At 33.6% G+C, this 27,599-nt stretch overlaps 1 protein-coding gene across 5 annotated transcripts in view; it reads right to left on the minus strand.

The window, feature by feature from the left end:
• Positions 1-27,599, minus strand: part of ZCWPW2 (zinc finger CW-type and PWWP domain containing 2) — a 312,121-nt gene that overhangs the window by 220,292 nt on the left and 64,230 nt on the right. For all 5 annotated transcript variants that reach the window (XR_014146701.1, XR_014146707.1, XM_081825521.1 and 2 more), the window contains exons 5-6: positions 21,194-21,308; positions 8,921-8,967 (exon numbers count right to left, since the gene is read on the minus strand). Coding sequence is in view for 3 of the 5 variants with exons in the window: in XM_081825521.1 (XP_081681647.1) it covers positions 8,921-8,967; positions 21,194-21,308 (162 nt within the window). In the remaining 2 variants the exon portion in view is untranslated. The remainder of the gene's footprint in view (positions 1-8,920; positions 8,968-21,193; positions 21,309-27,599) is intronic.

A 27,599-nucleotide genomic window follows, 5' to 3' on the forward strand; every position in this document is an offset into this window, starting at 1 on the left:
AAAGTTGCATATATAGCTCAAAAGAGTTCCCATATATCCTTCACCCAGCCTCCCCTAATGTTAACATTATACATAATCATAGTACAATTGTCAAAATAGAAATTAACATTGCTACAAAACCATTAACTGAATAAAGACCTAATTCAAATTTCATCAGTTTTCCCATTGATGTTCTTCTTCTGTTTCAGGACTCAAACTAGGATCTCCCATTACATTTGGTTGTTATGCTTCCATAGTTCCCTCAATATGTAACAATTTTTCAGTCTTTCCTTATATATAACCAGATTTTAAACACACACACTTTACCCCAGCAATTTCACTTATAGGAATTATTCTGCTGAAATTTGTGCACAAATGTACAAAAATGCACAAAGATGCTTATTTTCAGATTTTGAAATAGTGAAATGTTAGAGGTGGGGCAGCAAGAGGAAAGAAAATGACTTGAACTTTCCATTTTACATACTTTTGTAACCCTTGGTATTTTTTCACTAGCATGTATTATATAAATTTATAATAAAAATAAAACAAATTATAAAGAAAAAAGACTGGTAATGGCTAGAGTTGGCAAGTTAAGGCAGTCTAGACATTCCCTTACACTAGTAACGGGACTGTAAGTGGTACAATAATGTAGGGGGATTTTTTTTGGATGGGAGATGTTTAGCAATTTGGCAAAATTTAGAATGTGCCTACTCTTTGACTCAGCAAGTCCTCTTCTAGCAATTTTTAGTGTAGAAATATTTACAGAAACATTTAAAGAGATTTGTGTACAATGATGTTGCTGCATTTTTATTTATAATTTTGCTAATCCAGAATCAACCTAAATATCCAGGAGAGTGTTCAATAAATGAAGAAACTTCTATAAAAAGATATGCTATGCAAATGGGTTAGATCTGGTAGATCTCTGACTCGAGAAGATGTCCATATTATTGAATGAAAAAGGTAAGGTTTAATTCATTCCATTTATGTTAACAAAGTATATATACTTTATACATATAAATATTATATTTTATTTACTCATAAAAATTTATTTGCACATATAACACATATACTTATACATGCATAAAGTATATAAAATTATTAACAGTGTTTTTTTTTTTCAGAACTGAAATTATAGTTGGGAAAGAATTTATATCTGCTCTTTTTTGTTTTCTCATAATGCTACTTCACTACTTAAAAAAACTCTTAAAATAAGAACCATAAAACATGAAAAAGATTGTGACATAATACATAAATGAAAACATTAACAGCACATTACTCAATGATTAAAACTATTCAAATAAACATGTATATAGAAATAACTGTAAAGAAATGCATAAAATTAATTAAAAATTTTTAATTGAGGGGATGGATTGTGGATGATTTAAAAAATTCTGTCCTCCAAATATAATGTTATTACATTACTTTGAAAAAATTAAATGATTAAAATGTGGGACTTACTTTTAAAAACAGAATTTTACTTTTTTCTAATAGAACTATGATGCTATTGTAAGTCTGAAAATTTAAAATGATTCTTAAGTCCCTCCTATTTCTTAGAAATTAGAAAAGGAGAAATTAGAAAAGTACTAGGCTTTAATAAACAAGCACCTACTAAAATACAGTAAACTCTATGCTATTATAATGGCTTTTCATGTTACCTTTATAACAGTCACATAAGGTAATTATTATGGTTCCCAAATCAGAGATTAATCCAATGAGGTTCAAAGACGTTAACTTGCCAAAGGTCACAGAACTAGCCCTTGAAGGCAGATCTGGCTCATTCATAAGTTTCTATTCTTTCCACCACAATATGCTGTTTCCTGAATATTTGTTTTTATATTCAAACATCTTTCAGAATCTGTAACAGGCAACACCATCAGCTACTCCACCCATTTCCTGATACACTACTATTTTTATTCTTTCATTTCTTTATTTCTAGGGCCAACTGACCCAGATATTCACTCTGGTCTGCACAAGTCCTTTGACATTCTGAAATTACTTACTGAGCTGTTATAAATATTTCATGGAATATTAGAGCAGAAAGGGACTTAGAGACAATCTAGACCTTCCCCTTCTTTTTTTTCAAGTGGGACTCAGAGATTAGTGAGGCTTACTCTAATTCTCTTTCATTCAGACTGCTCCACTGGGCAGAGCGGTGGTCAGGTGAAAAGGTGTGTGTGCCTAATACTATTCCCCTCTATCTGAATGGGTAGCCACATGCGGCTGAAGAGCTCAAAGAAGGAGCCTATGGGAATGGCAGAGGCGTTTAGATAGAGCTCTCCTACTTGACCCAAGAAGCAACTTCCTAGTAGGCACTTAGCAATGGTATTCAAGGTGGCAACATTCTTACATCTTGGTTCAAAGAGGCAGCAGCACCTGTCAGTGCAGCTCAGCACAGGCCAACACAGAACTCGGACAACTTATTCCTCAAGGTCCTCTCATGATTCAAGGGAGGCAGGTGACACTGTGGTTACCTTTGATCTATCAAGCCCATTGGGCAATTTATCCTATAAAAATAACTACTGTATCCTATAAAAATAACTGATGTATCTGCTATGGTAGGCTCTGCAGAAGGTTAAAAACAGATCTGTATCTGTTAGCCTGAAGTAGTTAAATCTGTAGATAACATATAATCAGATCTCGTTGTTGTAAAAACAAGACAATCACAAAACACTTATACACAATACATATACACATTTGTTTACATAAATATAAATAAATAGACTGTTAAGATTTGCAACCCAGGATAAGGAGCTGTACAGCCAACTACCTTACTTTTTTATCATTCATCTCTGTATTGAATTTTTGGCAGTGGTGAACATCCCTATACCTATTTTCTTCATTCACAAACCAAAGACAACCCTGACTCTCTCACATAATTGTTGTTGATTCAAATGAAGTAACATAGGTGTATGTCTAGCCTTAGCAGGCACTTAATACATATTATTATTATTTTTTATTGTTATTATTACCTTTTGCTTTCACACCAACAGCTTCTTCTTGTCCACATACAGAGTTTTATATAAAACAGTTCCATCTTTAAAAAATACTATCTTCAGGGGAGCCTGGGGGGCTCAGTCAGTTAAGCTTCTGACTCTTGGTTTCAGCTCAGGTCATGATCTCAGGGTCTTGAGACTGAGCCCCACATCAGGCTCCGAGCTCAGCACGGAGTCTGCTCAGGATTCTCTCTCTCCCTCTCCCTCTGCCCCTCTGCCTGCTCGCACTCTCTCTAAAATAAATAAAATCTTTAAAATAAATAAGTAAATAAATAAAATCTTAAAAAACATAGTATCTTCAATATCCATAGATCCAAAATGTATAGAAAAATAAAAACGGCTTTATTAGGTGAAATTAACACTCAAACTCTAATACGATTAGCCTGTTAATACTTTAATAAAAACTAAGGAAAACTAATATTAAATAAAAGTACCTAAGGAGCACTGTGTGGCTACTGTGAATTCCTTGACTTCTCTAACTATAAACGATCTCCTTTGTAAGGTGATGATGACAATGTCTGCTATGCCTTCTTCCCAAGGGTCTGAAGTGAAAGACAATGTTTATGGAAATGCTTTGTAATCTGAAAGTGCTATATTGATGAAGAGTTGTTTTAAAGCTAGGATTGTGCCTGTTCATAAGGATGAAGTTCACGATTATTTAAGAGTCAAATATACAAAGTGATTCAGATATTTAAAAAGATACTAAAAAGTGATTTGGTATCTCAAAGATCGTAAAGGGATTTAAAAAGCAAAGAAGTGTTAAAAGAAGCTTTGGTATTATGGACCATCAGAACTGCAATCCTACTCTGGCTGTGCCTCTCTTGTTAGTCACTTAATACTCCTGGGAGCAGCTTCTTTGTAAGAACAATTATGGTAATACCTATTTCCCACTGGTATTGTAGGGGTCAAATGAGGCAATCTATCTTAGTGCTTCTCAGCTCTATCAGACCTAGCCACTCCCTTTTATAAGAAGCATTTTGAAACGTACCATTCTCTATTCTTAAATGAAAGTCTTAGACCACTAACTGTAACCCCAATATGTAGACTGGTCCAGATAGAAGCTGTATTCTCCTCCTTCCCTTTGCCACTGGGTGTGGCCATATTACTAAATTTTGCCAATGGGATGTCAGAGAAATGACATGTGCAGCTTCAAGTTCATGTTTTCTTGTTCACCTAATTGTTTGCACTCCTCTTCCACTTTACCTCTTTTCATGGGCCAGAATGTAGATGTGATAATGCAATCACCTTTTGACCATATTGATTAGGACCAACCTGGGGGTTGGCATAACAATAAAACAGAAAAAACTTGGGAGTCTAAATGATCTTGTGGGGCAAAGCCTCTTCCAACCCTGGATCATTGGCCCACATTTGGTCAGGTATACAATAAAGAGACAGATAAACTTCTGTCTTGTATGACTCCCTGTAATTTGGAGTCTCCTTGTTACAGCAATTGTAGCCTGTAACATAATTAATATATCTGACTACATGAATAATTTCAAAATACTATAACTGTAATATAAAAGAGAAATAAAATATATTTATAATAAAATAAAAATGCATTTCTATATGTGTATGCTTGAGAACAACTACATTTGAAGACATAATCAGTAAGATAAATGCCAGTCATCCTTATCATGAATAAATAAGTTTGGATAAAGTCAATCTGTACTGGTCTATAGAAAAATGTACCAACAGAAGTAGTGGTGGACATAAGAACAGAAACTACTTTTTTTTTTTTTTACTTATAACTTTATTGTAGACATACTTCACTCATTCTTTTTTTAAAAATATTTTATTTATTTATTTAAGAGAGAGAATGAGAGAGAGCATGAGTGGGGGAGGAGGGGCATAGGGAGAGGGAAAAGCAGACTCCCTGCTGAGCAGGGAGCCCAATGCAGTGCTCAATCCCAGGACCTTGGGATCATGACCTGAGCTGAAAGCAGGCACTTAAACAACTGAGCCACCCAGGTGCCCCATACTTCATTCATTCTTTTATTATTCTTATTAATTTACATATCTGACTTCTAGACTGTAGGAAAGTATCTGCATTTCCTTTTTTATTTATTTAAGTTTTAGGTAGTTAACATACAGTGCAATATTGGTTTCAGGAGTAGAATTCAGTGATTCATCACTTACATACAACACCCAGGACTCATCATAACAAGTGCCCTCCTAATACCCTTCACCCATCTAGCCCACCAGCACCCACCTCCCTCCATCAACCCTCGGTTTGTTTTCTATCATTAAGAGTCTTCTATTGCTTGATTCCCTCTCTCCTTTTTTTCTTTTCCCCTTCCCATATGTTTATCTGTTTTCTTTCTTAAATGCCACATATGAGTGAGATCATTCTGAAATACGGCTTTTTGTCTAACATGTTATACTTCAGTATTATTGGAGTATAAACATATTCCAATATATATGTATATATATATATATATATACATATATATATATATACACAATAATATAACATATATGCATGCCACATCTTCTTCATTCATTCATCAGTTGATGGACATTTGGACTCCTCCATAGTTTGGCTATTGTTGATAATGCTGCCATAAACATCAGGGTGCATGTATTCCTTTGAATCTATATTTTTGTATCATTTGGGTAAATACATAGCAGTGCAATTGCTGGATGGTAGGGTAGTTCTATTTTTAACATTTTGAGGAATCACCATACTGTTATCTAGAGTGGTTCCACCAGTTTGCATTCCCAACAAGAGAAGAAACAACAGGTGTTGGCAAGGATGTGAAACTACTTTTAAGTTAAGTAGTAACAGATCAGACATTTTATATAATGAAAGAAAAGAAACTAATCTTAATTGAAAGAGAGATAATATTCCAAAATAAATTATAGATTGCCCAAGCATAGAAAATGAGAAGTATTATATTCTCCCAAATGAGTTTGGCAAAATAATTCCCTATAGGGGAAATAATTCTCTGTGTGCTATGACATGAGATGACCTAGTAACCAGATATCGCAGAAATCCCACAACACATCAGGGTCACATTCAGTCTCTAGTACTTGAAAATAATTTGTCCATAACTTTTAATACGTGAGGAAGAATGTCTTTTTTTTTTTAAGACTTTATTTATTTATTTAGAGAGAGACAGGAAAGAGAGAGTGCAAGTGGGAAGAGGGGCAGAGGGAGAGAGAGAGAATCTCAAGCAGATTCCATGTTGAGTGCGGAGGCTGACACGGGGCTCAACCTCACCACCCTGAGATCATGACTTGAGCTGAAATCAAGAGTTGGACACCCAATCAACTGAGCCACCCAGGTGCCCCAAGGAAGACTATCTTGATAATCTTGATAATAAATTACAAAAAGAAGCAATTTATTACATAAGATGTAATAAAGAATTTTAAGGTAGACTTTGGGGACAGTATCAAAGTAAGATTGGAAAACAACAGACTATCTAAAAATAATTTCAATCTGTAGTATTTGTAACAGATTTCTTAGCATTATTCTAAAGTGTTACAAATATATAAAGGGTAGCAATACTATGAAATCTTTCTAAATGCTTATTTTTTGAAATTCAAAGAGATCAATACATTTATCTGTCAATTTAGTAATATTTGATTTTAAGACTGTTAAAAGGCATCTCAGATTTCTTGTTTCAGATTTGTAAATGTTTTCCATGGTATCTCAGTAATTGCACTTCTACTCTTTACAGCTAAATATGTAGTTAAATATGTTCCAATATGTTGAATAGAAAATAAGTAAATTATTCAATAATTTCGAGAACAGTGTGTTTATTCCATTTCAGTTTCCTGCTCTATAATAAGGCTTCTAAATTCCTTGGCTTTTTGTCTAACATGTTATACTTCAGTATTATTTTGTATTAAATCACTACACAGTTAACAGTTGACCCTTGAACAACACAGGTTTGAACTGCACAGATCCACTTACACACAGATTTTTTACAGTACAGTATTGTATATGTATATTCTCTTCCTTATGATTTTAACATTTCTTTTTCTTTAGCTTACTTTATTGTAAGAATACAGTATATAATACATATAACATACAAAATATGTGTTAATTGTTTATGTTTTTATTACGGCTTTCAGTTGACAATAGGTTATTAGTAGTTAAGTTGTCGGGGAGTCAAATGTTATACGTGGGCTTTTGACTGCAGCAGTCAGTGCTCCAACCCTGTGTTGTTCAAGGGTCAACTGTATATTTATAGTTTGTTGAGTCTAGCAGCACATTCAAAAGTCATGCCAAATGCATGACTTTTTGTGATACAGTTTGTTCCATGCATTGCAAGATAGCTAGTTCCCTTACCTTCGCTCAACAAAAAGCCCTGTATTTCCCCAAACCCCTGTAGCCCAAGACACTTCTACAAATTCCTAACACATTCCAAGACACATAGGGAAGTGTCTCTCAAATTATCTGTGTTAAAGGATCAGTTTTTCCCCCAGTATGCCCAAGATCTATACTTCTATACAATTAAAAATAAGTTACCAGGAAAAAAGTGAAATAGAAAATAAATACAAAATATAAGTTCCATTTTATCATTACACTCAACAGACAAAAATGACTCTGTTGAATTACTATACAAGTTTCTAAATGGTTCCTGTCATTTTTTGCTCTTATCTCATTGCAGACCAATAATAAATAGTTCACAGACTAGCTCTGGTCCACGGACCACACTTTAAATAGCACTGTCCTAGAGACAGTAGTACCATATCCATTGAGAATCACTGGTAAAAATAAAACAATATATAGAAATGTTAGTTATTATCTTTATCTTTTTTGATTCTAAATATCCTTTAGCAGAGACTAAAATAAACAATTCCACCCACATTAACAATTGTGCACTAGCCCACACGTTCCTGTCTAAATGGTCAGACATACACATAAGTACTATTTCCTTTCCTTTTAAGAGGCAACCTTGTCTTCTATGATATGGAATTCCTCTCTGCAAAGGTGCAACAACATTATTTAGCCAGTGAAAAGTACAGATTACTTTTACGAGTCAAAAAGCAAAAGGGTAAAACAAAATCAGATTTTAAAAGGACTCATGATAAAAATAAATAAATAATACAAAAATAAAAGGACTCATGATATATATATAATCAGAATACAAAAATGATGCTTACCTTGTTGCCTGTCCATCTGTAGGTTTGTGACGAACATTTTTTCTGTTCTGCCAGGTTACATTCAACCTTTCCTGGGCCCACCCTGCACCAACCCCACCATTCAACACAGGAAATACTAGAGGGATAGGCTCTCCTTTCAATCACAATTCTTTTTCTTATGACATCAATATATTATTTGTCTAAAAGAATTTAATTTAAGCATTGGGTCTTTCTCTTTTTAAGTACTGTCCTGTTAAGAATACTGTCACTTGAGGAGAATGTCAAGGTTCATCCTATCCCAATCATAGTTTTGACAATAAATAGTTAAACATCTCCCTGCATACAATACACAGAATGATGTGTTAAATTTTTAAAATTCTTTTAAAATGCTATTGACTTTACAAATTTTATTTTAAAAAATCTAGGTTTAGATTGATATAAATGGCTGATCTTATTCTCAACTTCAAGGTAAAGTCCACATTAAGCTGTGGATTTTAATTATTTAAATTTTCCACGAGATTGCACACATTCCAATAACATGGTACACAAAAAATATTTTAGTATATGAGAGTTTGTATGTGAAATACAATGTAAATAAAAGCAATTGCTAACTTGTTAACTTTAAATTTTTCTACTGTTCTAATTTCTAATAATTCTATAACACTGATATAAGTAGTCATAAATACTAAATTTCTAGTGTCAACCTGAGAAAGGAAACATATACTCAACCAACATTTAGAAGAAAAAACTCATATGTCATTTTGCTTTTAAATATTAATTCAATTTTCTTTTAAAAATAGCTTTAATCAAATGGAATTTGAAGTCTGCATATTTTATATAATGAAACATGATCTTACCCTTTTCTTGGCTACCACAGCAACTTTGCCATCTGCCTTGGATTTATCTGTAAGATAATGAAGTATGGCTGTTTCAAAAAAATGCCTACACTCCTGTTTAAATAAGTGCAACGTTATACAATTAGAATTTTCTACTTTTCTCATACTGTAATATGTGTTTTTAATGGTTCTTTGATCAAAATGCTAACAAACTCAACTTCCCAGAGTAGAACAAAATAATCCAAAAGTAATAGTATTAGGGATTCATATACTTATTTGACAAACCTCCTCCCTTAAATCTAATTAGGTAGATGTTCTCGAGTTAGAATCTAGAGTATCTTATTCTAGGTTCTGGTAAGCTTATGTACTCTCAAGTATATGGGATCTGGAATGAAATCCCAGCGATCTCTACTTGAACATCCACTCCGTGCCAGACATGGGATAAAGACTTTACATAGACAATATCTTATTTAAACTTCATGATAATCTTGCAAAGTATGTAGTCCATCACCATTTCACAGCCAAGAAAGTTGAGGCTAAGTACCATGCCTGAGGCCATGCAGTGGGGCCAGACCCATCTGATGGCAAGTCTCTAATCTTTATGCCTGCTGCCTCCATGTGGGATCCCTATGTAACACTCAACAAAAAAGAGGACTACAACCAAATAGAATACAGAAAATTATTTTAAGATTTTATTTTGATATATGCAAACCTGTGTGTGAATTAGTAAAAATTACTGGGAATAACAATTAATAATTGGATTTTTATGGGTTCAATGTTGAATCCCAATTACATGAATTGTACATAAATATTTACTCATACATTTGTTTTATTAACCTTAATATTATGGTAATGAAAAACGAATAGAGCTATGGACATTAGTATTAAGGTTTTAGGATTACATTTAATGTTAAAGAAGAACATATAGAAATATAGAAATTAAATTTATTGGGGCGCCTGGGTGGCTCAGTCGTTAAGCATCTTCCTTCGGCTCAGGTCATGATCCCAGGGTCCTGGGATCGAGCCCCGCATCGGGCTCCCTGCTCCGCGGGAAGCCTGCTTCTCCCTCTCCCACTCCCCCTGCTTGTGTTCCTTATCTCTCTGTCTCTCTCTCTGTCAAATAAATAAATAAAATTTTTAAAAAAAGAAAAAAGAAATTAAATTTATCAATATAGGACTATAATTCACAATGAACATGTAAAACTAACAAAAAGAATAAATATCCATGAATATAAGAGTATATAAATGCTTGCTATCTAAAAGCAAACTTTGCAGTAAGAAACAAATTATTGGCATAAAACACAGAAATCCAGAGAAGCAGGTTATTATATTTATACTTATAATTAGCTGGCCACATATAAATTGCCCTCTTTCCTATGTTCAGCTGTGTGCTTGGAATAATCCCTTCCTCTGGAATACCCTTTTTCTTCCCACTGATGAATTTACAAGACCATTCACCATCACAGATGATTCCTCCACCTAGGAGAAATAACCATCTCTGTTGCAAAACCACAGCATCCCAGGACACAGAACTTTCCTCCTTGTATTATGGTTAGTTCTATATATGTCTAAGCACTCTGCAAAACTAGAATGTGCCTTAAAGACAGGGACCATGTTTTATATAAAGTAGGTGCTCAATATTTTTTTAATAATTAAAAATGTACATGTATTTTATTCAAAATCTTATATGGATCTGAAATATACATTTTACTTGAACAAACTAATATAATTTATTGGTTAAAATACATATAATATTTACATGGTATAAGTTACTATACTAGACAGTGTAAGGTATAAAACACTGTATATGTTCTCAGGCCTTTAGTTTCTTTATTGATAAACCAGGAGTAATTAATTATTATCTTATTGGTATATTATGAGATTCAAATAATAGAATTTATATAAAGTTCCTAAAACAATGTCTGGTAGCTAATAGATTATCAACAATGTTCTCTTTCATTTTAGCTAATAAAGACATTCTAGGGGTGTGTGTATGTGTGTTTGCGTGTGAGAGAGAGAGAGACAGAGAGAGAGAGAGAGCTAATCTTTGGAATACTAGCGAAAATAGTTTAGTGATGACACATTTTACTACTGTATCATCTTGTTAAGTGATTCTATCATTCTCCCATTTAAATAATTTGTTTTAGGTCTTTTTAACATAGTTGGAAATAAACTGATAAGTAATGATAAAAGAGCAAAGATTATTGAAATTCCATAATTATTTCAAATTTCTAAAAGGGCCCTGATAATTACAAGATAGAATAAATTCTATTGTATCTAAAATTTTTTTCTCTTTTCTCTTTTGAAAATCGCTAATAACAATAAAAGCCATGATGAAATATCAACCTGTACCCATAGTTAAAACTGCACAAAAAGGAAACTCAAAAACTAAAACTGGATCCAATGGACCCTGATCATATACTGAGAGTTAATAAAAAAAGAATACAAATTCTCCTCGACATATACATCATTCTTATGTAAAATTTCCAGTAGGGAGACAATTGGGAACAGAAATAGCCAAACTGCTGTTCAAGGAACTTTTTATGTTGAAAAGTTGCACAACCTGGTGCAACATAGAAGTGTTTTGGGGAGTATCAACAACGACTCTGATTTTCAAAGGGATTTGCCAAAGGGAGAAAGTCTGATGTAATGCTGAGAAACATTACAATCATTAGCAATTTTTCTATTAATAACAGTAAATCCATGTTCAACTTCAACATTAAACACTTTCTAAGAGCTGAATTTTCCCTAGTGAGAAAAGTTTAATTTTCTCCCTTCAGAAATCTCTGCATGTAGGGACCCTCACACAGAGTGAAAAGCAGTTAACAGGAAATGTAGATTTGGATAATTAAAAGGGCCTTTACTCCACTTCTGGGCTATATCCACATCATAGTTTTAAAGTGCAAAAGAGGAGTGGCAGGTAGAAAATGAAAATGTTCCAAGTCAATAGAGGTGGTTATGCCTCATGACTCATAACAGATGTTAAAAATTTTTTATTTATAAGCATTTTAGAGAGGAGTGCAAATATTAACATAAATCAATGGCTTCTTTTTTTTTTAAGACATATATTTTTAAAGCCCGTCCATTTATGGCCTCAGAAAATCTGTCAGTCTATGCTTCTTTAGAAATGACAGGTGAAAGAAAGCATTTTCTTAAAAAGGTAGAGGATAGGTCCAGTTTCCTATCTGGCATGTAAAGAGCTTAGAAGTCACATTCCATCCTCACAACAAATAAAAAGCTGAACAAATTGAAAATCAATAACTCTTCTTAGATCCCTTAGAGAAGTGAGGTCACAGGGCAAACCACTGCCCCCAAATTTGGAGAGACAGGTGAATACAAAGAATCACAACTTAATGGAGCAGAAACCTTCACAGGAACTAGCGCTGGGGTAGGAACACCTGAACTGTAATTGATGAATTGCTGGAGCCTCAATGTGAACAAGCTGAGAGAGAGAAATTCTAGGGGGACCCAGTCATGCAGGAGGCAAGCACACTTTTGTGAGTTTACCTACATGAGCTCTATCAGGTTCTCACGGTGAAGACTGGAGAAAAATACCTTTGTGCTTCCTCAGTGGAGGAAAAAAAAAGTAACCATTTTGAAATATGCCAGGGCATTCAGTTCTTAGCAGTTTGCCCTCAAGATAAACTATTTTACCAGAGCCTCACCTATTGTGGTTTTTTAGAGCCTAACCAATTAGCGGGAAGGGAACAAATCTAAAAAGAATGAGAAGCACTTGTGCAGCTCAAAGCCCAGGACTGAGACCTAAGCATAGCGCTATAGACTGCCCTCCCTAGCCCCACATGCCTTACCACTACACTACTAAAGGCCTATTTACCACAGTTTCTTTTACCTGGTACATCATGTTTGCCTTTCTGCAAAAAATTACGAGGCATACTAAAAGGCAAAAACAATTTGAAGTGACAGAGTAAGCATCAAAAACAGACCTATATATGTCAGAGATGTTGGATGATCAGACTGTGAATTTAAAACAACTATGTTGAATATACTAAGGCTCTAGTGTTAAAAGTAGGCAACATTCAGGAACAAATGGGTACTGGAAGCAGAGAGATGGAAATTTTTTTTTTAAAAGATTTTATTTATTTATTTGAGAGAGAGAGAGAGCTTGAGCACAAGTGAGGTGGGGAGCAGAGGTGGAAAGAGAGGGAGAAGCAGCCTCCCCATTGAACAGGGAGCCCAATGCGGGGCTCTATTTCAGGACCCTGAGACCATGACCCAAGCCAAAGGCAGACGCTTAACTGACTGAGCCACCCAGGTGCCCCAGAGAGATAAAAATTCTAAGAAATAATAATAAAAAAAGAAATGCTGGAGTTTAAAAATGCTGTAACAGAAATGAAAAATACCTTTGATAGTTTCATCAGTAGACTGGACACAGTTGAAAGAATCTGTGTGCTTGATGATGTATTAATAGAAACCTCTAAAACTGAAAAGCAAAGAGAAAAAAAGACTGGAAAAAAAAAGAACAGAATATTCAAGATCTATGGGAAATCCACAAAAGGATAATATATGTGTAATGGAAATACAAGAAGGAGAAGAAATAGACAAAGGAACGGAGAGATATTTGAAGCAATAATGACTGAGACATTCCCCCAAATGAATGTCAGACACCAAATCAAGATCGAGGAAGCCCAGCGAACAATAAGCAGGATAAAAGCTAAAGACAGAAAATCAAAGATAAAGTAAAATTGTTGAAAGAAGCCTGGTGGTAGGAGGTGCCTTATCAATAAAGGAGCAAAGACAAGAATTTCATTCAATTCCGCTCAGAAACCATGCAAGCAAGAGGAGAGTGGAGTGAAATAATTAGTGGTAAGAGAAAAAACACCAAATTACAATTCTGTCCTTCAAAAATAAAGGGTTATATACCTGAGAGAATTGGAGAAATTGATTTGTTACCAGTAGACTTACATTGCAAGAAATATTAAAAGAGAAGGAAAATGATGTAGAGCAGAAACTTGGATTGACATAAAGAAAGGAAGAGCATCAGAGAATGGCTAAGTGAAGGTAAAATATAAACTTTAAATTGTCTTATTCTTTAACTGAAAACAATTTGTTCAAAATAATAATAGCAACAATATGTTCAATTTAGGAAAACCATTTTCCTAAAACTTTTTTTCCCTAAAAAAAGTTAAAAAGAAAGCATAATTGATATGCTAAGAGAGGAAATAAAATCATATAAAATACTCAATTAAAACCAAAAAGGTGGAGAAAAAAACCCACAAAAAGGTGAGGTGACTAGGTGGCTCAGTCGGTTAAGTATCTGACTCTTGATTTTGGCTCAGGTCATGATCCCTGGGTTGTGATATCAGGCTCCATGCTTAAGATTCTCTCTTTCCCTCTCCCTCTGCCTCTCCACCCGTCTCTCTCTCCCCCTCTAAACAAACAAACAAACAAAAACACAAAAGGCAGAAAAAGTGAAAGAAAAAGGAATAAAGAAAAAGGAAAACAGATAGAAAACAGTAACACATATGGTAGCTATTAATCCAACTCTATCAATAACCACTTTAAATTTCAATGGTCTAAATATACCAATTAAAAAACAAAGACTGTCAGAGTGGAGTGATTATATGCTGTCTAAAAAAAACAAAATAAAACTCAGTTTAAAATATAAAGATACATAGGGGCACCTGGGTGGCTCAGATGCTTGGGCGTCTGCCTTCGGCTCAGGTCATGATCCCAGGGTCCTGGGATTGAACCCCACATCGGGATCCTGGCTCAGCGGGGACCTTGCTTCTCCCTGTCCGTCTCCCCCTGCTCATGCTCTCTCTCTGTATCTCTGTGTCTCAATGAATAAATAAAATCTTAAAAAATATATATATATAAAGACACATAGAGGTTAAAAGTAAAAAGATACAGAAGGATATACCATGTTAACACCAATCAAAATAAAGCTATTTTAATAGGAGTAGCTACATTAATTTCTTTTTTTTCACATAAAGAATCATTTTAATAGGTGTGTTAAATATGAAGTTATTGTCAAATATTAAGTTACATCTTACTAAGATATACAATTTCTGCATTTTCTGCTTTGTCATTTGATTTCTTAATGAACAGACCAACAAGAATCTTTGTATTAGGAGTAGCTACATTAATTTCAGACAGAGCTGGCTTCAGAGCAAGGAAAGTTATCAGGGATAAAGAGGAGCATTACCTAATAACAAAGTCATCATTACTCCAGGAAGACATAATGATTATTAATACTAATGTGTCTAACAACACAGTGTCAAGGCATGTAACACAAAAATTGACAGAACTCAAGGAGAAATAGATGAACTCACTATTATAATTGGAAACTTCAGCAGAAATGAACAGGTCCAGCAAGCAGAAAATCACTAATGACATGAAGTAGTTCCCCTGTATCTGTGGGGGATATGTTCCAAGACCCCCAGTGGATGCCTGAAACCATGGATAGTAATAAACCCCTATATGTACTGTTTTTCCTATACATACATAGTTATGATAAAGTTTAATTTACAAATTAGGCAGAGATTAACAATAACTAATGAAAAGAACAATTATAACAATATACTGTAACAAAAGTTATGTGAATGTAGTCCCTTACTCTCTCAAAATATCTTATTGTACTATACTCACCCTTCTTGTTAAGATGTGACATAAAATGCCTACATGATGAGATGAAGTGAGGCAAATGACACGAGCATTGTGACATAGAATTAGACTACTATTGACCTTCCAACAATCCATCAAAGGAGGATCATCTGCTTCCAGACCATGGCTGACCACGAATAACTGAAGCCATGGAAAGCAAAAGTGCAGATAAAAGGAAACTACTGTAGTTGAACTCAACACCATGAATCAACTGAATATAATCTACATCTATAGACTACTTCATCCAGCAACAGCAGAATATACATTCTTCTCATGCTCACTTGGAACATTTACCAAGATAGACTATGTTCTGGGCCATAAAATATACCCTAACTCATTTTTAAAAATAGATATCATATAATAGTTTGCTCTCAGACCACAGTAGAATTAAACTAGAATTGAAAAACTGAGATAACTAGAAAACCCCCAAATACTTGGAGATTAAACAACGCATTCCAAAATAACATATAGGTCAAAGAAGAAATCTTAAGAGAAAATTTAAAATATTTTGAACTAAATGAAAATGAAAATACAATTTATCAAAATTTGTAAGACACAGTGAAAGCAGTACTTAGAGGGGAATTTATAAATGCAAATATTATGAAAGAACAAAGACCTAAAATCAATAAGCTAAGTTTCCATCTTAGGAAACTAGAAAAGGAAAATCAAGTTAAATATGAAGTAAACACAAGAAATAAAAATTAGAGCAGAAATCATTAAAATAAAAAACAGGAAATTAATAGAGGAAATAAAACCAAAAACTGTTTCTTTAAAAAGATCAATAAAATCAAGAAGACTCTAGCCAGTCTGAGGAAAAAAGAGAGAAAACTATCAAAAATGAAAGAGAGGGCATCATTACAGATCCCAAGATATTAAAAGGATAATAAGAAATGCTGTGAATAACTATGCCCACAAATCTGATACCCTAGATGAAATGGACCAATTCCTTAAAAGACACAATCTGCCAAAAGTCACACAAGAATAAACAATTTATATCTTTTTATAAAATTGAATCAATATAATAACCTTCCAAAACAGACAGCATGAAGCCCAGATAGGTTCATTGGTGATTTTTATCAAACATTTAAGGAACAAACTATACCAATTCTCTATAAACTCTTCCAGAAGATAGAAGCAGAGGGAATACTTCCTAATTCATTCACCCAAGCCAGTATACCAAAACCATAAAAAGTACAAGAAAACTACAGACCGATTTCTCTCATGAATATAGATGCAAAAATCCTCAATAAAATATTACAAATTAAATCCAACAATGTATAAAAAGAATTATATACCATAAACAAGTGAGGTTTATCTGAGGTATACAAGGCTGATTCAATATTCAAAATCAATTAATGTAATCTATGACATCAACAGGTTAAAAAAGTCACATGATCAGATCAATAGATGCACATAAAGCACTTGACAAAATCTAACACCCATTCATGATAAAAACTCTCAGCAAACTAGGAATAGAGGGAAATTTCCTCAATTTGATAAGGAGAATCTACAAAAATCCTACAGCTAACATCATACTTAAGGGTGAGAAACTCAAAGCTTTCCCACTAAGACTAGGAATAAGTCAAAGATGTTCCCACCTCACCACTCTTTAATTTTGTACTGAAACTCCTAGCTAATGCAATAAGAAAAAAAAAGAAAGGAAATGAAAGGTATAGATTGAGAAGAAACAAAACTGTGATGACATGATTATCTATGTAGAAAATCCAAAAAAGAATTAAAAAAATACTCCTGGAACAAATAAGTGATTATAGCAAGGTTGCAGAGCACAAGGTTAACACACAAAAGTCAATCACTTTCCTATTTACCAGCAATGAAAAAGTAGGATTTGAAATTAAAGACACATTACCATTTACACTAGTACCCCCAAAGTGAAATACTTCAGGAAAATTTAACAAATATGGGCAAGATTATATGAAGAAAACTACAAAACTCTGATGAACAAAATCAAAGACCTAAACAAATCTGGGTATTTTCCATATTTATGGATGAGAAGATTCAGTATTGTCAAGATGTCAGTTCTTCCCCACTTGATCTATAGATTCAGTGCAATCTCAATGAAAATCCCAACAAGTTATTTTGTGGATATCAACAAACTCAATCTAAAGATCATATGACGAGGCAAAGATGCAGAATAGCCAACACAATATTGAAGGACAAAGTCAGAGGACTTGGCCCTACCTGACTTTAATACTTACTCTAAAGCTACAACAATCATGGCAGTGTAATATTGGGAAAAGAATGAAAAAAACCAGATCAGTGGAACAGAATAGAGAGCTCAGAAACAGACCCAATAAATATAGTCAACTGATATTTTACAAAAGAACAAAGACAATATAATGGAGAAAAGATGGTTTTTCAACAAATGGTGTTGAACAAATAGATATCTACATGTCACAAAAATGGATCTAGATATAGACCTTGCACATTTCACAAAAATTAACTCAAAATCACATGTCTAAGAAAAATGTAAAACTATAAAACTCCTAGGGGGTAACATAGGAGAAAATGTAGATGACCTAGGGTATGCAGATGACGTTAGATATAGCATCAAAAGCAAGATCCATGAAAGAAATAATAAACTGGACTTCATTAAAATTAAAATTTCCACTCTGCAAAGAATATTATCAAGTGAATGAGAAGATAATCCAGAGTGGGAAAAGGTATTTACAAAATAAATGACAAAGGACTGTTATCTGAAATATACAAAGAACTCTTTTTTTTTTTTGCTTCTCTCTCTTGGTTTTTTTTTTTTTTTTTCAGATTTTATTTAAATTCTAGTTAGTTAACATACAGCGCAATATTGATATCAGGAGTAGAATTCAGTGATTCATCATTTACGTACAACACCCAGTGCTCATCATAACAGGTGCCCTCATTAATCCCCATCACCCATCTGCCCATCCCCCACCCACCTCCCTCTATCAACCCTCAGTTTGTTCTCTATCGTTAAGAGTCTCTTATGGTTTGTTTCCCTCCCTCTCTCATTTTCCCCCCTCCCATATATTCATCTGTATTGTTTCTTAAATTCCACATATGATTGAGATCATATGATAGTTGTCTTTCTCTGACTGACTTATTTTGCTTAGCATAACATGCTCTAGTTCCATCCACATCACTGCAAATAACAGGATTTCATTCTTTTTGATGGCTGAGTAATATTCCCTTGTAGATATACACCACATCTTCTTTAGTCATTCATTAGTAGATGCACATTTGGGCTCTTTCCATAGTTTGGCTACTGTTGGTAATGCTGCTATAAAGATACAAAGAACTCTTAAAACTCAACAATAAGAAAATAAACAATTGAATTAAAAAGCAGGCAGTGAACAGACACCTCTCCAAAGAAGATTTATAGATGGCAAATAAGCATATGAAAGGATGTTCATCATCATACTTCATTAGAGAACTGCAAATGAAAACATCAATGAGGTACCACTGTAGACCTAATAGAATGGCCCAAATCCAGAATACTGACAACACCAAATGTTGACAAGTATGTGGAGCAATAGGAACTGTCATTCATTTCTGGTGGGAATGAAAAAATGATGCAGCTACTTTGGAAGATAGTTTGGCAGTTTCTCATAAAAGTAAACATACCCTTACCATATGAAATGGGTCTGTATTTTTTACATATCATTTACTGACCTTGCAGATTTCAACAATGAAAGAGCTGCATCAAACATAATAGTGTGCCAATTTCTGTAGGGTAGGAAGAATTTAGGCCAAGAAATTACTAGTCTTTATTTCTGGGTTGGAAGAAGACATTTTGGGTTAAAGAAATTCTCAAAGTTGCTGGGATGAAATAAGTTGTTTGCCTCTAAGCTACTCACCTTTTGTAAAATATCTGAATAATGGCTAATAACCTCTCAAAGTTACTTTTGAACACAGTAAGAAGCTGAATATGTACTAGAATTCACCCTGGAAGCTAAGGAAGGATTACAGTGCCTATTTTGGAGATAGTAAAGAGTAAGTATGAAGTAAGTGAGCCTATTATGGCAAAGACTGAATTCCTGTGTCTTTGTACCCCTCCATTCTGGCTCCTTTGGGGACAAGAATCTCTTTAGGCATAGGACTCTCTATAATCAGACTGAATTACATCAAATTCTGCATGCAAAAGTCAGCAGGCTTTCAACAAGAAAATGGTCTACTGCAAAACCAATGAGAAAAAACCCCTCTCCATAGTCTCTGGACAAGCAAGAATGTCAAAGGACACAGACATAAATATGCAGCACATACGACAGAGACATAGTTCCATATTTATTGAAAGAGTGTGTCTACTGCTAATGTGAAATGGCTATAATATAACTTTAAAAAATAACTGAGTATATTATTTCAAGACACGAATATTAAAAACACTAAAAAACCCGAAATACTTCAAAGTTTATTTTGGTTACACAAGAAAAACATACACTCCGTGAAAAGAATAAAATTGTATTTGTGACAATACAGTGACTTCAACCTTTACTGATAATAAACAGAGACATTATATTTTCAGCCCAAGGAATAAAATCACATTTACGGTAATAAATGTCTCTTTTCCCAGTCTCAAAGTAAACCAGAGTAATGTGCTTGTCATTCTTTTCCACTCTTTTAAAATCTACTTATTTCCTTTAAAATCTAAACTTAGGTAGCTGGGTTAATATTTAAATTTTTCTCAAATAAAATATTTTCACATCTAGGTTTTAAAAATATATATATATTATATTCCATGAAGAAAAAGATGTCACTCTTAAAATTCAGTCAGCACTAAAAGGCCAGATCCTCCCATAATCTATTTTGAAACTTAAGATGATCATTTTAGTAATTAAGATGATAATTATTATCACTAAGAACATATTTAAGTTTATTGAAAACCATTTTTTTAAAGATTTTATTTATTTATTTGACACAGAGAGAGAACAAGTAAGGGGAGTAGCAGAGGCAGAGGGAGAAGCAGGCTTCCTGCCGAGCAGGGAGCCCAATGCAGGGCTCGATCCCAGGACCCTGGGATCATGACCTGAGCCAAAGGCAGACACTTAACAACTGAGCCACCCAGGCACCCCGAAAATCATTATTTTTATGTGACAACCATATTCAGAATTAAAAATGTGTCCTACCTACTATAATCCCTATGATGAATTCATTTAAAAAGCTATCTATAAATCATAATATTTATGATTCAAGAGCACTTTCTTTGAAAATGACCTGAAATCTTACCATATTTTTTCACCTCATTAAAAAAGTTGAAGATTGTTTTTATCTCTGCCTTGAATTTCTTTAAAAATAAAACATTTTGAAAAATACTTTGTTCTGAAAGAATGCAGCATATGCAAGTGAAAGTTTCACCCCAGAAATATATTTTAAGGCCACAGCTTCTAATTTTGAAATATATACTTTGAAATACACAAGAGAACTTAACGTAGATAGTCTAAAGGTAAAGAAGATGATAGAAGCATTTAAATAGAATGTATGTTTAGTCACTGAAAACAGTTTCAAAGGGGAAAATACATACTATTAATCCATATAAAAATTTTTTTCAGGGACAACGATATATTATATTCTTATGAAGAGAAAGAGAGATTTTTTTTAAATGTGCAAATGTATTTTGGAAAGCATGCATCTGAATAAATCCTCATTTTGGGGTGGTAAAGAATAATAAAGTTCATATACCCTGTTTGGATAGGCGGCACATTTCCAGTCTTTGCTCATGAGAATATCCATAGAGGAAGTAGGCTTCTTGTAGTGCACTTTTATACCATTTCTTTTTTTTCTTACATTTTTCTGGCTAAAGAAACACAGAAAAATAATAAGACTCATTTCTAAATATATAATTTTGTTTTAATATCTACTTGATTTAGCTGTTGAGCTGGAATTAATCTGACTTAAGCATTATACCATATATTAGACTTTGGTATATGATTATTATTTTATTATTTTAGAGTATACCAAAGTTGGGGAAATCTTGTACATTAAAAGTCAAAGGGTCAGATTCTTGATTCACTTAGATAATATTTTAATATGATTCATCTCACACTTTAAAAACTTACAAAAAGTCCACCAAAGTAACAAGTCAGTATTAATATATCTTGTTAGAATAATTTGATTCTCTATTAAGAGCAATGATAGTGAAGTGGTAAAAAGTGAAAAGCCAAATTTCTTATTGTAAGAAAATTAATTCTATTCACATCCAGGTTTGGTGTTATGACAGGCAGGTGACATATTCATACAAGTTCCTTAAACTTTTACTCCAATTTCCTCATCTGTAAAATGTGGATAACAGTATATACATCATAAAGTTTCATGAGTATTAAATGAAATAATAGATAGCAGTTTTCTGGCATAGTATGCACTCAATAAATGTTATTCTACTTGAATTCAGTACTTTTTCTACATATAAATTAATTTTAAAAATATTTTGAAAAGAAAAACAAGAGTAAAAGAATCTCTATGTTAAAAATGACAACTGGCTCAATAATTTTTCCAATGTTATCTTAGAATTTGCCTAAAATTAAAAGATTTTATTTTTAAGTAATCTCTATACCCAATCTGGCTGGGGCTTGAACTTACAACCCCAAGATCAAGAGCTGCATGCTCTACTGACTGAGTGAACCAGGCACCCAGAATTTGCCTAAAAAGTTTTTTATAATGCTTTTAAATGTTACAGTTTATAAAATGCATACCACCATTTTCTTCCTGGAAATTTTACCATCAAAAAGAATACAGGTTTTTGGGCGCCTGGGTGGCTCAGTTGGTTAAGCGACTGCCTTCAGCTCAGGTCATGATCCCAGGGTCCTGGGATCGAGTCCCACATCGGGCTCCCTGCTCTGTGGGGAGCCTGCTTCTCCCTCTCCCACTCCCCCTGCTTGTGTTCTCTCTCTCGCTGTGTCTCTCTCTGTCAAATAAATAAATAAAATCTTAAAAAAAAAAAAAAAAGAATACAGGTTTTTATTCTATAATCCCGTATTTACCACTTGCATATAATGATCATATCTTTATCTCAGATATAGAATTCACTCTTTATATAGAAATGTAAATCTATGTAACACCTATATTCAGTTCATTCAGAGAATGAAACTGTCTATATATTTATTTATTTTTATTTTTATTTTATTTAAATATTTTATTTATTTGACAGAGAGAAACACAGTGAGAGAGGGAACACAAGCAGGGGGAGTGGGAGAGGGAGAAGCAGGCTTCCCGCGGAGCAGGAAGCCCGATGCGGGGCTCGATCCCAGGACCCTGGGATCATAACCTGAGCCGAAGGCAGACACTTAATGACTTAGCCACCCAGGCGCCCCGAAACTGTCTATATATTTAAAGCTCTTTTCAAATTCCACCTTATTCTTGGAATCCCCAAATTAATATAAGCTATCTGTTCCCATTACACTTAATATTTTCTTTTAATCATTTACTACATTCTGACTTGTATTATAATTATTTGTATTCATAACTGCCCCCACCCCACCATAAAATGAAGGGTCCTGAAGATAGAGGCAATAAATAGTATTTCATCTTTGTGTCCTCCACAGTACCCATTTGCCTAATCTCATTGTGTATCATGTAAGCATTCAGAAAGTGGTTGTTAAATTGCATGTTGTTCTGGACACTGATTTATTTGATATAAAAGCAGTCAAACAATATAATCAAACAAAAATCTATTTTTTTTAAATCTACTTTTGTGCACAGAATATTTAAATTTTATTCATTAATTTCATAGAAAAAGATGAAAAGATAGGTAGATACAATTCAAAAAACATGAGAAACTATAAGAATATCTAAGCTAGTATCCGCAGATTTAAGATAATTCTTACCACTTAAATGTTATAATGATGCTAAATAAGAAATTAGTAAAAAATAGCCTAGAAACTGATATGGCACTAAACAATTGAAGTTAAGGAAGTTTCTTCAGAAAAACCAATAGAAGTTTCTTTAGAAAAACCAATACTGTAGACAGCTAAAGTAAACTTTGGTGAGTTTGGGGAACTAAAACACTTTTTAAAAAAATCTGTGTCTGGGATTCTTTGAGAATTTATCAGTAAGTATGTGCCATCTAGTGGTGATACAATTAAACATCTTCAAAGAAAAAAATTAAGACTTTATAAAGAATTTTGAATTCTGGAATTAGGCTCAGCTATGCATTGTATTTTTCAACTAAAGAAATGATAGGTGCATATCCTAAAGTGTAGACTGTGCCTCCCTACCCATCTCTGGTATTGTTTCTCCCACAGGTACCCATTATTACCAGTTTCTTTTATAGTCTTTCAGAGATGGTTATGCATCTACAAACATTTATATCATTTATATAAATATAGCACATTTTACAGAGTGTTGTGAATAGTTATATATACTTCTGGGTTTTTCAATTTGTCTTGCAGATTGCTTCATTTATTGATTGATTCAACATATTCTAAACCCTTGGGATCTATCATTGAAGAAAAAAAGCTTACATTGATTCTAGGCAGTGTAACAGACAATCGATAATAAGCATAACAAATCAATAAAGCCTATAATATGTTATAAGAGGTTATAAGTTCTTGTAATAAAGAAAAGTTAAGGCTATAAAGTAGTCAGGGTAACTCTCATGAAAAGGTGACATTTGAGCAAAAACCTGAAAGAGGCCAGGGAGTTAGCCACATAGCTATCCCAAGAAAGAGTACTCCAAGCAGAGAAGAAAATACTCTAAGATGGGAGAATACAAGTGTATTTAAGATGTTTGAAGAAGTCAAGCTGGCTGAGGCTGAATGAAGAAGGCAAGTGATAGGGAATGAGGTCACAAAATTAACAGGGGCCAGATCATGGAGGTCCTTTCAGGCCATTGTAGGGAATTTGTCTTTTATTCTGAGTAAAATGGGAGCCATTCCACAGGTCTGAGCAAGAATAACATTTGATTTGATTCAATGTTTTAAAACAATCATTGATTGTTTTGACCAGAATAGACTATACAGGGGCATACAGATATAAAACGACTAGCTACTGCAATAATCTAGGCAAGAAATTATGGTGGTGTCGACCAGGATAGCAGCAGCCACTGTGGTAAAAAGTGGTAGGATTCTGTACATAATATGAAGGTAGAGCAAAAGGAATTTTTGCGCAACTGAAAACTGGTTGTGAGAGAAAGAGAGGATGACTCTTAAGGCTTTTGGACTGAGCTAGTAGAAGGATAAAATTTGCTGTCTATAGAGAAGAAGGCTGTCAAGGAAGTGAGACTTGTGGGGGAAGATCAAGAGTTTAGATATGTTGAGTATGAGATGTCTATTGTGACATCCAAGTGGGGATACCGAGGAGGACTGTGGTAAGGGAATTCAGAAGAGAGAATGGAACTGCAGATAAAATTTAGGAATCATCCACACACATAGTATTTAAAGCCAAAAAATTGGATGAGATAACTAAAGGAATGAGGAAATAGATGTACATATATCCACACATGTGCTATATATGTACCATTATTTATTTGACAAATGCTCTAATAATGAACATTTAGGTTATTTTTAATACTATGCAATTTGAAACAATGTTGTAATAAAAAAATTTGTCCATATGTCACTTTGCCCATGTGAAAGTGTACTGAGGAATAAATTCCTAGATGTTGAATTTCAAGGTTTGAAGTATGTATATTTTAAATTTTGGAAGTTATTGTGAATTCACTCTTGAATGAGGTGGTCACAATTTACAATGCCATAAACAGTATGTTTCCTCACATCCTGGAAAACACTTCTGTTACCAAACTTTTAGATCTTTGTCAATATTTTAAGGGAAATATGGTATTTCTTTTTTATTATCATTTTCATTTCTTAAATTTAGTAATTATGAGAAATTTTTAATATTTTTCCAGCTTTGAGATATAATTGACATATAACTATGTAAATTTAAGAGCACAACATAATAATTGGATACATGTCATTACCAAAATAGGGTTAGTTACTACCGCCATAAACTCATATAACTTTTGTGTGCGTGTATGTAGTGGGAACATTTAAGATCTACTTTTTTTGCAAGTCTATAATACAGTAATATTAACTTTAGTCTCCATGCTGTACATTAGATCCCGCAACTCATTCATCAATTTTTCACATTTTTAAAAAGCATTTTTTTCTATGGAATGATTGTTCAAGTCTTGTGTTCATATTATATTGGTCATTTTCTTAATGGTTTATAAGAGAATTTTATAAATTAAAAAAGTAATACTTTGCTACATTTATTGCAAATATCTTCTCCTGTTGACAGTTTATCTTTTAGATATTTGTATTGTCATTTTTGTTTATTTAAATCTTTCATCCTTCTAGCACTAATTTGGATGCGAGGTATGACATATAGCTTCTACTTTATTTTTTTTCCCAAGTAGCTAGCTATTTGTGCCCATAGAATTTATTAAATAATACAACTTTAATTATTTGAATATAACCTTCACCACTAACTATATTTCCAAGTACTCTGGAGTCTGTTTTTGGAGTTTATATTGTTATCTTTATCTGTTGAATCACTATTAGTACCGAACTGCTTTTTTTTTTAAAGATTTTTTATTTATTTATTTGAGAGAGAGAGACACAGCGAGAGAGGGAACACAAGTAGGGGGAGTGGGAGAGGGAGAAGCAGGCTTCCCTCGGAGCAGGGAGCCCGATGCGGGGCTTGATCCCAGGACCCTGGGATCATGACCTGAGCCGAAGGCAGACGCTTAACAACTGAGCCACCCAGGCGCCCCCCCCCCGCTTTTTTTTTTTTAACCTAACTGCTTTAACTACTGGAACTTTATTGTAATTTTATATTTTATAGGTCTAACTCCCTCTTCTATATTTAATTTTCCTGTGCATTTTAGCACTCATCTTAAGTCCTTTTTAAAAATTGAGATTGCTTTGGGGCGCCTGGGTGGCTCAGTTGGTTGAGCGACTGCCTTCGGCTCAGGTCATGATCCTGGAGCCCCGGGATCGAGTCCCGCATCGGGCTCCCTGCTCAGCGGGGGGTCTGCTTCTCCCTCTGACCCTCCCCCCTCTCATGTGCTCTCTCTGTCTCATTCTATCTCTCTCAAATAAATAAATAAAATCTTAAAAAAAAAAAATAAAAATTGAGATTGCTTTAAAATTAATTTAGGGAGAATTGACATTGTTCCACATTAAATTTTCTAAACCAAGAAGAGGATTGTATCTTTCCATTTACTTAGGTTTTATTTTCTGCCTCTTAGTAGCCAAGTTTTATTCATATAGCTCTTACACATGCTTCTTAAGCTTATTCCAGTGTATTATATATGTTTTGTTGCTATTATAAATGGGAACTTTTATCCCTTCATATTTTCACACTGGTTACCTCTCTATAGTAATTTTATAACTGCCATATAACTGAATTTTCTTATTGTTTATAATAGTTTTTTGATTTGAGTTCCATGGTTTTTCCAGGTAAACAATCATCTACTAATAAAAGTAATTTTGCTCTTTTTCTTTCCTGTATGTGTACTTTTGCTTCTTTCTTTGGCTAACTGCATTAGCAATTCTACCAGGACAATTACATAATAATCGTAACCTTATATACTTTTAAAAACCCAAATTTCCTACCTGAACAACCAATGTCTTCTCTAATTAAAATAAAACTTTCAGTTGAATGAGTTTGTGTACTTTTCAAGACATGCTAAAGTGATTCACAGTTACTTAAATAGAAATCTTCTGCAGAAGCTACCAAAAAAATGTTTATTTGTTATCATCTTCATAAACTAAGCTGTTTAAGACATTATCATGTTTCAACTGGAATATGCCAAGGAAAGGCATATAGTAATTACTAGGGCAAAGTTTGTGAAGGATGAATGAACATCATGCTTGAATGAATTATAGTAATAACATTGTGATTAGGTTCAATTTAAAAATACTATAGTATTTAATGAGATAAATGTTCAACTTGAAGGTTTACATTTTGGACAAAATTCAGCAAAGGATACAATGCTGTCTTGAATAAACCCAAACTAAGGCAAAAACTATTGTCCCCCCCCCCCCGCTTTTTTTAAGAAATAAAACCTTTTTTTTTTTAACAAAAATTACCTCTTAAAGGCATGAAAACATTTACATTGACCATTTCGGCCAAAAGTCAAGTAAGA

The sequence above is a fragment of the Leptonychotes weddellii genome, chromosome 1 (genome assembly GCF_054177405.1).
Source record: "Leptonychotes weddellii isolate Sample4059 chromosome 1, ASM5417740v2, whole genome shotgun sequence".
NCBI classification, from domain to species: Eukaryota; Metazoa; Chordata; class Mammalia; order Carnivora; family Phocidae; genus Leptonychotes; species Leptonychotes weddellii.